The sequence below is a fragment of the Zosterops lateralis genome (assembly GCF_965231275.1).
Source record: "Zosterops lateralis genome assembly, chromosome: 2".
NCBI classification, from domain to species: domain Eukaryota; kingdom Metazoa; phylum Chordata; class Aves; order Passeriformes; family Zosteropidae; genus Zosterops; species Zosterops lateralis.
In genome coordinates this window covers 3,564,845-3,577,757 of record NC_139763.1, presented here as the reverse complement: position 1 = coordinate 3,577,757, position 12,913 = coordinate 3,564,845, and the positions used below count along the sequence as shown (strand labels likewise).

The 12,913-nt window shown below is 41.3% G+C and overlaps 1 protein-coding gene across 3 annotated transcripts in view; it reads left to right on the top strand.

Moving 5' to 3' along the window:
- Nucleotides 1-12,913, top strand: part of ERG (ETS transcription factor ERG) — a 140,625-nt gene that overhangs the window by 118,640 nt on the left and 9,072 nt on the right. For 2 of the 3 annotated variants that reach the window (XM_083854936.1, XM_083854937.1), the window contains 4 exons: nucleotides 3,088-3,239; nucleotides 6,436-6,639; nucleotides 7,546-7,626; nucleotides 9,587-9,658. In XM_083854936.1, the coding sequence (XP_083711062.1) occupies nucleotides 3,088-3,239; nucleotides 6,436-6,639; nucleotides 7,546-7,626; nucleotides 9,587-9,658 (509 nt within the window). The remainder of the gene's footprint in view (nucleotides 1-3,087; nucleotides 3,240-6,435; nucleotides 6,640-7,545; nucleotides 7,627-9,586; nucleotides 9,659-12,913) is intronic. The other variant, XM_083854938.1, reaches the window with a different exon arrangement.

The window sequence follows — 12,913 nt, the reverse complement described above, 5'->3', positions numbered from 1 at the left end:
TTCTTCTTTTTTTGGTAAATTCCAGGTGTAACACGGTATATTTAAAAAGGGTAAAAAAAAAAATAACAGGCAGCCGTGAAGGAAAACATCTCTGGTTTCATTTCAGACCTGGAGCTGGGGATGAATCACTGCAGAGCTGCACCCTTTCATTCTGGGCACACATTCCAAAAGCTGCTTTTCCACCCTGCTCCCCCGGTGGTTCAGAAATAAAGCAGACTCACAGAAAGTCCTAAAAAAAAAAAAAAAACCCTTTGTAGACAATCACTCTCTTGTTGTTCTGGGCGCTAGAAAACACCATTTTCTAGCGTCTGCCTGAGTTTTCAGTTTTGCTTTCTGTACTGTAGAAGTTTGTTCCAGGCAGTTGAGTTAAGCCCTGGCTCAGTGGTTTAGGGAACACACTCAATTTGAAGTACCAGAGTAGTCCTGTCAAATCCCATGGAGCTGACTCCATGCCCGAAATTAAGCGTGGTCTTAGGAGATTTGATGGATGGGGGATTTGCTTGTCCACCCACTGAGCTAAAGGGACAAAACTCTTGACCATCTGCTTCTGGATTTTAATGAAAAGTTATGACTTATTTATGATCTTCTTCCCCACCCCTGTCTGTTTATATTCAGATCAGAAAAGCATCTCAGAAGCCCTGTCAGATTGCCAAAAGCTCTGTGCTACTGGATCTTTCACATCATTTACTGCTCAGTGTTTACAAGAGTGTTTTTAATGCACCATTGCCTGTAGCAGTGCTGTAGGCTGCTACTGATGGGATATTTCACTTTGGAGTCCCTTTAGCCCAAGTTTCTTTCCCCAGAAAAAACCTCAAAATTAAATAATTGTGCAAGTCAAACTAAAGGATGTTGCTAGCTCTCTGTTTCCTAAAAATTCAGTGAATGGACCAAATAGTTCTTTGCAACAGAATTGTTTTTTTGGGGTCCACATCTGCACAGGTATAAGGGCAGGTGGTGGAGGATGTTTCCAAATATCCATAATTTAAACTGCAGACTCACACATTTGTATTTGTGAAAGAGAAGCAGGAAAAGCCAACATTTCACTCAGAGAAGGAATCACCACAAAAGCTCTCCTTCAGAATTTAAGTCTGAAACAAAAAGCAGCTTTGTTTTTTGCTCTGCTGTGTTTGGACAGAAATAGGCTGCATCCCAGGGTTATATTTAGTGGTGTGTGGTAGGAGAGCATAACTAAACCTGAGAAACTATTGCCCAAGTGCTCTGGTTGTGAGAGGAAGGGCTGAATTCACCATCACACAGTGGCAGGTGCTGACTGTGTTTTCCCTCGTGGTTGTTTTTTGGTCCTGGGGTTGACAGAGCAGTTGCAGGGTTTTTACACAGGGCACATTTCATATGGGATGTGTTTAGAGGCATCCTGGAAAAAGTGTGTGAAGACAGCATTTTCCAGGCAACATTCAAGGCCTTCTTCCTTCTCCCAAAGATGATCTTGTCAACCATTGAATGATGACTGTGATATATTTTATTTTTAAACTGAAAGTCAGCAGCAGATGATTTTTTTTCTTTAATATCTACCTTAACACAGAAGGGTAAAATCAGTAGAAACACTGCACAGAAAAAATAACACTCTACTCTTTATTTTCTTACAGTATTTAAAATGTACACTAATTTTTCAGCTTTCCAAGTGCTGGTTCTTTTTATAAAATACTTATGTGAGAATTACAACTGGATTAGTTCCTGAACCATGGTAATGCTGAGGAGTCAACACAACTGAGTCACAGGGCTTAAGAGGGGCTCCAAGAGATCTGGAGAGGGACTTTGGACAAGGGCCTGGAGTGACAGGACAAGGCTTTAAACTAAAGTTGGGCAGAGTTAGATGGATCTTGGGCAGGAATTGTTCCCTGGGTGGGTGGGCAGACATTGGAATAGAATTCCCAGATTTGCAGTGGCTGCCCCTGGATCCCTGGCAGTGCCCAAGGCCAGGTTGGACACTGGGGCTTGGAGCAGCCTGGGACAGTGGGAGGTGTCTCTGCCCATTGCAGGAGGTGGAGCTGAGTGATCTTTAAATTCTCTTCCCATCCAACCCGTTCTATGATTCCACGACTCCATGAATCTCTGACTTGCCTCTTGTTTAGTGAGACCACAGCACAATTTCAGGACTAAAGGAAAGCTTGTTAATAATGAGGTATTGCTGAAGAAAGCAAACCCCAGCTAACACCCTTCTTCCCTTGCCAAACAACCTCTTTACATTTAAAGGTATTCCCCACGGCTGAGTTCTTTATTTTGATTTTTGTAACAATTTTTCTCCCTCTGATGAAACACGTTGTAGACATTAAATTAAGGGACAAATATGTCTGTGTCTGCCAGAAAGAAAACTGTGATGCAATTAAAATGCCATTAGGGAACCCCCTGTGGGATGGTAAACCTAAAGACTCTATTCAGAAAGCAAAGCCAAAATTAAAGAGGTGTCTGGTTGCAGATCCTCTGCAGATTTCCCTGTCTTGACTACAGTACCATGGAGACTGAGCTAGGCAGGAGCTGAAAGGTTTTTCCAGTCATGCGTGTGGTATTTTGAATCATGGCTTTGGCAAATATTCCTTTTTTTTTTTTTTCCTGAGCCTTACACAGAAATGTGGATACATTGCATGACATGAAGTGCAACTGAGTGTGGAACAACGATGGCAGTGGAGGTGGGCAGCTCTCCAAACCTTGGACTGCATGGACAGCAGCAGCTAAGAGTAGTTTTCCCCCAGAAAATATGCAATCAGTGCATTTCTGTGTTTCTCAGTTGCCTGTGAGGTGTTTGGAGAGGGAAATGCAGCTCCTTGGAGCCGCCAGGCTGAACAAGCTCATGACCAAACCTCCATTCCATGTCTGGAATGAAATTATTGGTATTTATAATTTCTGGAGAGATGTGAGGTCCTGATCCTTTGATAAAAGAAAGAAATATATGGTCCATTGAACCTGATTGGTGTTTTTAGACAACTGAAGGAATCTGCAGAGTGGGTGGGGGATATTGGATTTTCCAGGTGCTCGACTCCCAGTTTTCCATTTCATTCCACTCCAGGTGCTTATCTGATATTAATAATGACTGGAATAATAATGAAAGCAACACCTTTCTTGTCTGCCTAGGAATTCTCCAGATGACTGCAGCGTGGCAAAAGGAGGGAAGATGGTCAGCAGCTCAGACAGTGTGGGGATGAACTATGGAAACTACATGGAGGAGAAGCACGTCCCACCCCCAAACATGACGACCAACGAACGAAGAGTCATTGTGCCAGCAGGTTAGACCCTCCACACCAAAACTTCAGGCTAAAAAAACTGCATTTCCCTCAAACCCATTAAGATTATTTCAGGGAGTTTGGAGGAAAGTAGTGGTGTAAGTGATCAGGAGGAAGAGAGCAGTAGTTTTTGGGGGTTATTGAGAGAATGAGCTGAGAGGATCTCAGTGAGGACACCTCCTTAATCTGTTCTTCCCATTTCAGCAGCAGAAGGGGCTGATAACAGGCACTCAGATCTTATCTGACTCCATTTGGAGGATTTGACCCTAAAGTGGGCTAAAGGAAGAAGCACCTCCATTTCCTAATCCTTTGGACAAGCTTGGCTCAGGATGTGTGGGGGAGAGAGAGAGAGAAAGGATCACTGTAGCACAGATTATCTTTGAAAATACCAAAATTAGCTTCTGTGGGTTCAAACAAGGCATGAAAAACCTTTATGTGGGGTTATCCCCTGAGTCTGGACAGCATGAAACATTTTAATAAGCAAACTGACAACTCCACTGCAATGTCAGAGCACAATTGAGAAATTCTTGGTCAGCCTTGGCTGTGGGATTCAACAGTTGATGGGACAAGAAGGCTGCTGCCTTCTTGTCACTCTTGGCTGCCTTGTCCTCCCAATAAACCTGGAATACTCTGCAGAATAATTAGCCTGCCTATTTCCAAGTCACAGCATCATGGCATCTGTGGGTGTTCCCAAACCACAGGATCTGCACAGGGTAGAACTCAACACCAGCAGCCAGGAGGGAATGTTTTGCTGCTGGTTCCTCTCCAGCACAGAGGTGCTTGCCTGAAATATTTCTGCCTCTGCCAGGTTGCTTAATATTCTTACAGTTTTTCAGTTGCTTAGACATGCAAGAGTTACTGACTGTGGCCAATTTTGCAAGCTGTGATTATTTCAGTTATTTGTCAAGAAAGGTGTGGACAAATCTGTTGCAGTGTCCTCTGCAATGGCATTGTCAATTCTGTTCTGGAGGCAGGAGAGTGATGCTCTGAATAATGAGTGTCCTGCCAATACTGAAATGCACAGCTTTTGAATGTTCTCCTAAAATATTTCTCTTCCTGGTGTTTGGCACCTTTTTTAAAAAAAAGTCTTTTAGTAATCCTTAGCATGGTTTGCTCAGCAAGGGATTTTTTATTTAGTGTATTCCTGGAGATGTGTTTGATGTAGATTTGGATATTGAGGAACAAGATGGTCACAGTCACAGCCTTTTGGCCATTTTGAGGTCACTTGAAGAAATTAATGGGCAAAAATCAGTTGGTTTTGATTATTGCATAGGCAGTGTGCAGGTAAAGTTGGAAGTAAAATTCACATTTCCAGCTGTGGCAACTTTCTAGTTATCATAATTAAGGGATTTTTTAAAAATTATAGACATAATGGAAGTATTTTGGGAATTTTCCTGGTGTTGGGTTGTTTACTTCAGAGCAAACTGAAGTTTTCAGAGTAGTCTGGTGTAACTCTGGTCAGTCTCATCCAGACCTAAGATTTACCAGCAGACTTGCATCCCTCTAGATCCCTGCTGATTTCATACCAGATGGAAGCATAATTTAAAGTGATTTTTTGGTGGAATTCAGGAGGTCTCCACCTTTTTCATACCAGTGAAAATAGAGAGACTGGTACTGAAATTAAGCCATAGAAAAGTTATTTAGGCTGCCATCCATGTCCCAGATTTTCATGGGATGGACAAAAGCCAATTGACCTCCACGTGCTCCATTCTCAGCCTTGAGGATTTCACAAAATCACAGAGTCATTACGATGATAAGGAAGAAAGTCTTGAAGAATCTTTTTCCCCCCTTGGTTTTAATATTTTCTCTGCAAAAAAAAGTATAAATTCTTCATGGTATGAGCTGAGGGGCCTTCGTGTTGTTGGTTCCTTACTCAAGAGCAAGGAAAAGTAGAATTGAGAGAGCAATAGAAAATGAAGAGTTTAGAGGGGGAAAAAAAAAAAGCTTAAGTTAAAATTAGGGATTCATTAAAAAAAAAAAAATTCCAGAAATCTCAGCTGTCTAGGGCTCTTTTTCCCCAGATGGTTTTGCCAATACTCAGGTATTGAGTACAAACCCACACAGGTGTAGCAATGTACAACACAGCAGTCTGGGGAAAAAAAAAAGCAGAAAATTTTAACATACTAATATTATTAACTAGAAATCTAAACTTATCCTAAACTCTAAACTCCAGTTTGTGAAATAACTGCCCAAATCTCTGAGTGCTTATTTAGCCTGCACCCAAGAAAGTCTTTCAGACACGAGTGGAAATTTCACTCATTACATACTGAAGAGAAAGCAGGAGATTCTCAGTGCTTTTTTGGGGTGTTTTGCAGGTGCAAGGGACCTCCCTGCAACCCTGCACATCTTTCACTCTTTTGTTTTGCATAGTTTGTTATTTTCTGCTTTAATTAAAGCCTTTTTGCTTTTCAGAACACCTCCCATCCCACTGTCTCAGTGATTTTTTATATGCCATTTTCTGAGGCTGCTGGCATCCCTCAGGAGTTGATGCACCTTTGTGAGGCTAATAACACTCTGGCTTCACACAGCCTTGCATCAGCAATTCCCTGTTGGAACCCTGGGCACTGAGAATTCCAGACTTTCTGTGCTGACAGGCACTGACCCCCAAGCAAACACTGCAGTGACCTGAGGCTGTGGAAAAAGCTCCCAAAATTGAGTGACAGCACTGGGATTGTGGGTGTGGAGTTTGAATAGAAGTGTGTGATATCACAGGGTGGAAAACTTAGAGTTTAAGGGTTTAGAATATAGTAATATATGTAAAGTAAGATGAAGGTTTTAGGGCAGAGGCTGAGTCCTTCTTTTTCACCTTCTTCTTCATGGTCGGGGTGTAATTGGATAGAAGAGTCCACATTGCGGACTATGGGTGGTTGATTATTGGGTTAAAAGTCAAAATAATTTAGGTGTCATTTCTAAATTGGAAAGTTTAATTAAAGTTTAAGAAAGTAAAATAAATCTACCCTTAAAAGGCCTTGTAGAGAGAGAGAGAGATAGGAGACATTTTTTGCTTTGTTAGCTATAACTGCTGTAGAACTCATGGTCTGTGAGACCATAACGTAGATAAGAATTAATAACCATCCGAGTCTGAACAAGAAATACTATCTCAACCATTTAATCCCAACTCTGGGAAAAAAAAAAAAAGAAAAGATAAAAAATGAATTCCACCTCCCTGTCTGATTTCATGCCATGTGTCCCCCTGCAGACCCCACGCTGTGGAGCACTGACCACGTCCGCCAGTGGCTGGAGTGGGCGGTCAAGGAGTACGGGCTGCCCGACGTGGACATCCTGCTCTTCCAGAACATCGACGGCAAGGAGCTCTGCAAGATGACCAAGGATGACTTCCAGAGGCTCACCCCCAGCTACAATGCAGACATCCTCCTGTCACACCTACACTACCTCAGAGAGAGTAAGCCAGCCCTCCGTCCCGCCTGCAGTCGGCCCGAGGTTTATCGCTGTGAATAATTTGGGTTTTCGAATGTCTGTTGTTGCAAACGTTGATGTTCCTCAGAACATAAAAGGGAGGCCAGCCCAAATCCTGTTGAGTTTGATGGAGAGATTCCCATTAATTTCACTCATGTTTATCAAAGAGAAGAATTAGGGGCTTTTCCTATGTATCCATCTCAGAGAAAAATCAAGTTGAAGCTCAGCGTATTCAGCAGGAAGGAAAAATCACATGGGGTTCAGTGCTAATGTTTTTTCTGGTCACATACTCATTTCTTCCATTTTAACTAAACGAGAATGCAAGCATTGATTCGTAAACTGAATTCCAGGCATGATTCTAAGGACTGGCAGTAGTTTGCTGTACTCCGGGTAGGATCGGGAAGGTTCAACTGAATTGAATTAAAAAAAAAAATCTGTAAATTCATAGAAAAAAATGAACAGTCCCTGAAGTCCAAATGCAAATTAATTGTAGAATTTGAATGGGAAAAAAGGGACTAGGGATTACCTGCATTGAGGGCTTTCACCTAAACTCAAGGAAAATTTCCCTCAGTTTAAAGAAATTAAAATTAACATGGTTTATAGAGGAAAAAACCCACCAAGCATTGCAACACCAGTGCGGTGCAGTCTCCTCCACACGCACACTGTCAATAACCAGCCAGAAAATTTTGTGCATTCATAACAATAAATTATGATATTGGATAAATGAATGCCCTACTTTACCCTGTAGCCCACACCACCTCCCTCCAAAGTGCAGGCTGTTGATAGGTTCACATTCAGGCAATCCTGTCAGGGGAAAAAAATAATGGTTTAAAAAGATAATTCACGATTTTTTTTTTTACATTTTGGTGTTGCTTTTTGTTTTGTTTTGTAGCTCCTCTTCCACATTTGACTTCAGATGATGTTGATAAGGCCTTACAAAACTCTCCACGGTTAATGCATGCTAGAAACACAGGTAATGCTGGCACTGCTCCCACTGCTGTAGGTCATCTTCTAAAAGCACAGGATTCCTTTCCATGGGCTGCTTGCTAAAAAAAAAATAATAAATCGAAGTGGTAAATCAGGAGGGAGGCAAGAGAATCCCCTCCCTGCTGTGTCTGTGTGTTTTCTGCACAGACACACAGAGAAAAGGTGAGACCACGCAGGGTCAGGTGGTGCAAAAATGGTGCAAAAAATTTATTGTGCCCTGCAAGAGAATGAGGTTCCCTGACACAGCAGAAAATTGCAGGTTTGGGGACTTTTATCTGAGGTTTTTTTTTTGGTCCTTCTGTCCATTCTGCTGTCAGATCTACTCATGGATCCCTAAAAGCTTCTTGGAGCTCAAAAGTGCTTTGGGCTCTGGGGAATGGGGATGTCTCCCCTGCCACGAACTAAATCTTGTGGAAATCAATAAAATTTCTCTTTTGGCAGTTAGCTCATCTCATTTTCTAGCTGCTGTGTGGGACTTGAGCTGGGAATTCCACTAAGTCTGATGTTGTAATCACCACTCAGTCTGATCTGAATTTAAAATGAATTTTGTTGATATTCACCCTTCTGTTAATTTGGCCCAGGAAAGTGTTGAGTGTAGGCAGGAGAATGACACATGCCTCATCTGTCTTTCAGGATGTATCTTAAAGCATTTATGAAAAAAATAAATCCAGAATCTATTTTAACTTGCCCTAACAAGTTGTGCAACAGAGGATGGCATGGAATTGTACAAATAATGTGGTTTCTATCCCTACAAAAGATGTTTGGAATATTGCATGATCATGCCTGAGGGTGTTAGTTACTTACAGTGACCAGAAATAACAATTCTCTATGAGAAAGGAAAAAGATAATACAAAGGATAATGCAAAAGAGAAAGAAAACAAGACTTGGATTGCAATGCTTCTTTCATATTTCATTTTGTTTTTTCACTCTGAGTGAGCTTCAGAGCAAAATTCACTGGATTAGAAGATCTTTCCCTGAGATTAGAGGTCTGCCACTGGTCATAGTGGCAAACAAAGTCCTGCTGTGGGCTCTAGGCTTGCTGCAAACCCCACCAAAGGCAACAAAAATATTTTACATTTACTATGATGTGGTTTGGAATAAGATTTAAGTCCTCTTTAAAAATAGATGGACTTTTGATGGTCTTTTCCATCTCTGGCTTTAGAGATTCTAATTTGCCAAGCAGCTTCCACTTATAGATATCCAAGTGTTGTTCAGCAGTTCTGTGTGTTATCTTTTTCTCTATGTGTGCACTGACAATGATATCCTGAAATTCATTTCACCAAAATGAGATTATCTGTCATTGGGGGAGTGTGAATAATACTGTGCTGATCATCAGCATATGGGAAAATGAGTTGTTCAATTTCCAGTGGACCACAAAAGAGTTAGAAAAAAAAGTTCTTGAAATCAGCAGTAATTGACATTTTTTGATCTTCCTGGAGAGGGTCATTAGAAGTCCTTTGGTGCAGTCAGAGCAATTTCAATGTCTGAGAAAAGGAAGATTCCATTTCCTACATCAAGCTCAATATTTCTCATTTTTTTTTCACTTGGGTGGAGATTAATTAGATATCTGAGGGTCTGACCCAAAAGTCTCTGTTGAAAATATGAATGCACTTTCTGGGAATGCACTAATGAGGGCAAAAGAGGTTTTATTTCAGAGGATACAAAGCCACCTTCCCAAGTGGAAGTGGATGTGGTAGAAGGGATTTCCTGAGCTTGACTGTCTCATTCTTATAACAGATTTTGCACAGATTTCTATCCAGGAATTTGAAAGGATTTATGTAGATGTAAAGATTATTGGAAGGAACTTTTATAAATAACAGTCCAAAGGCAGAAATTAGTTATTCAGAGTCTTCATTCATTCACTCTACAGGAGGGGAAAATGTTGGTGGATTTAGGGGACTGTGGAAATGAATCTTTAGGTGTTATGTCCTCTTCTTTCTCTTCAGGAGGTGCCACTTTTATTTTTCCAAACACATCAGTTTATCCAGAAGCAACACAGAGAATTGCAACCAGGCCAGGTATGAGCAATGACCACTTTTTGTGTGCTGTGATCTTACTCCTTTCATCTCTTGAAGTATCTCATTCTTCTTCTCCTTCAACTCCCTTTTCATAAATACGAGGCTCTATTTTGAACACACACATTGTTTACTTATATCACATCTTTATGTGTCTATATAATTGTGGAGAGTGAAATAATTAAATAGAGCAGTTTAATAAGTCCATTTCTTCCACAGATCTCTGTCTTTGAAGGAATTGTATGAACTTTTTAAAGCACCAGGGAATCAGAAACCTGAGCTCTGTTCACTGGTTCTGTTGCGTTGTCCCAGCACAGCCACTTGTCAATGCCCTTCAGCTCTCTGTGTGTAAAATGAGGCTAAAATTCCCTTTTATTTGAAGCCTATTGTGGAAAAATACTCTAAAAATGCAGGATATGTGCTTCTCCTGCCGTCAACATTTTATTTATGTTTGAGGCAAGCAGAACCCACAACAATCTGATTGTGAGTTTAAGAGTCTTACATAACATCAAAACATAAGGAAGTTCTTAATGCTCAAAATTTTGAAACCTGTGAAAGTTTTGTGGATGTGCTGATTTGTGAAAGGCTAATGGGAATAATTAAAGAAGGTGAGGACGTGGGTGTGAAGCCAAAGATTTTCTCTTTATCACCCTTTACCACAAAAAAAAGCTGGAAAATGCCTAATCTGGACATTTGCTTTTCCAATAATGAGTGCAGAGTACTAAGGGACATCAGGAGGAATTGCAGCAGATCCTGAATTTAAAGGAAATCCATTACTGAGCCAGAGGCAAAAATCTGAGTGCTCTGAAAAGACATGCTCTGGAATTGGCTGAGCTCTGGTGAAAAGATCCATTGTCACATTAAAAAGAGGGGGTTTAAACAGAAATTATTTTATTTGTGCTCTAGGATAGAGTCCAGGAGGATATATACAGATATTATTTTATATTGCCTTGTGTACCTGTATATGTGCATGTCTGTAGGTTTGGTGATTGATTAGAAAAGAGAGAAAAGGAAACAACTACCAGGCTATTGCATCAACAAATTCAACTTGTTTGCATCCTTGGAAATCAAACCCTGCTAGATTTGTTTGTTTATATTGATGGCTAAAAAGGGAGCTGCTAATCCAGTGCATACATTTGGCTTTCATAAGGCATTCACCAGAATGCCCCACAACTATTTACAGTAGAATTTAAATCAGAGTATCATAAGAAACAAATTAAGAACTGCTTAATTACTCTGTCGCCAGTAATGGACATCTTAATCTGGGATTGTTGAGCCTGGGGAAGAGAAGGTTTGGGCTGAGCTCAGGGTGGCCTGAAGGAGCCCCAGGAAACCTGGAGAGAGACAATTCCCAAGGGCTGCAGGGACAGGACACAGGGAATGGCTTCCCAGTGCCAGAGAGCAGGGCTGGATGGGATCTTGGGCGGGGGTTGTTCCCTGGGAGGGTGCAGAGGGGCTGGGATGGAATTCCCAGATTTGCTGTGGCTGCCCCTGGATCCCTGGCAGTGCCCAAGGCCAGGTTGGACACTGGGGCTTGGAGCAGCCTGGGACAGTGGGAGGTGTCCCTGCCTATGGCAGGGGATGGGAACAAGACCATTTTTAGGTCCTTTCCAACCCAAACCATTCCATGATTCTATGATTTTGTTGTTACTTAAGCCCAGAGATTCCTGTGCAGGGTTCCTGTCCAGGTACTGAGGAAGTTGATTAATGAGAAACAACTTGGCAATACATTAAAAACTGAAAACACAAGTTGATAAATGCAGCACAAGTTATTTGCATATCTCACTGATTCCAAATTAGCCCCTTTCACTCTTGAAGGAACAACTTAACACAGTCATCCTTATTTATGGCACAGTGACAGCCACTGCTCTGCTCGTGGCCCAAAGAGAAAAATTTAAAACAAATGAGGAACCACAGTGGAAAATCCCGTGGGAAATGTGGCTGTGCCATTAAATACCCCAGCAGTGTGGCCTTGCATGGAAAGCTGTGTCAATCATCCCTTATCAGAAAGGCTCTTTGCAGAGTTTAGAGGTTCTTAGAAACGCCTGGGAAAGCCATGGGAGCATGGAAAAAAAAAAAATCTTTGGAGCATGTTGAGAGATACAGAGGTTTGAAGTTGTTCAAATCACGGTCTGGGGTTGAGGAAACGTGATGTAATTATCAAAATAAAGATGTCACAGAGCACCTGCTTAGTGTCAGGGTAAGAAGAAGGAATATTCCAAAGAAATTAAACATTTTCATGGAGCAGTAAAGCAGACTGGGGCACCCAGGAGCTCTCAGGGACACTGGGGAATGTCACTAGTACAAATAGGGATGAGAAAACAAAGCAGAACTATGGAAACATTCACCAAAAATAAATCCAGAGGCCCCAAACTCTCAGAAATTCCCAGTAGAACTGAACATATAAAATAGGATCAGAGGGACCTGATATCCTGCAGGAAAATGGAGAGGATTTCAGGCAAAGGCTGGAATTAATCTATTTTCCACTGGACTTGAACGAAAATCTGGAATTTTTGTTCCTTGACAAGGTCTACGGTTTCCCTATTTGTTTCATCCTACGTGTGATGGAAAAATAAGGTGTTAATTTTCTCTAGAGAAAAAAGTCCTAAACCACATATCAGACATGGTGAGCTCCTTCATTTCAGCATTTTTATCTAACTCCCATTTAAAATGACATTTAGGAAACAAAATGCTTTGTGTCAACATTTTCCTGCATTCACACAATTACTTGTGGAATTGCATTTTAGTTTTAGGGTGTCTCTGTTCCTCTATGCAGAACTAAACATTTTCTGCAAAGAACTGTAGCAATTTTGGAAGTATTGTTTTATTTTATCTTTCACAATTGAAAGTTGACAGACGTCTTCAAAGTCAGAATTTTTATTTTATTTAGTCAGAGAAAAAGGTTGGGTTTTTTTGCAGAAATCCAGTCTTCTTTCAGGAAACTGTTTTGTTGGCTTCTTCTGGGGCTTTCCTTTGAGTTAAATGTCACATCTCAGGCAGGCTGCAAAGGAGCTTTCCCATAACAAAGCACTGTTCATGTGAGAGAAAAGCAGACCCTGGGGACAGCCACTTGATGACATGAAAAAGGTCAAAAATGAGGAGCAGGGGGGAATAAATAATGTTCAGTGGGAATCAGCCAAATCCTGGGGTGCAGTTCTGGAGAGAGCAATTAAGCACTGCCATTGTTAAGGCACTACAATAGAAAATGGGAAATGAGCAGGGCTTTGCAGTGCAAGGGAGGATTTCTCCAGTCACCTT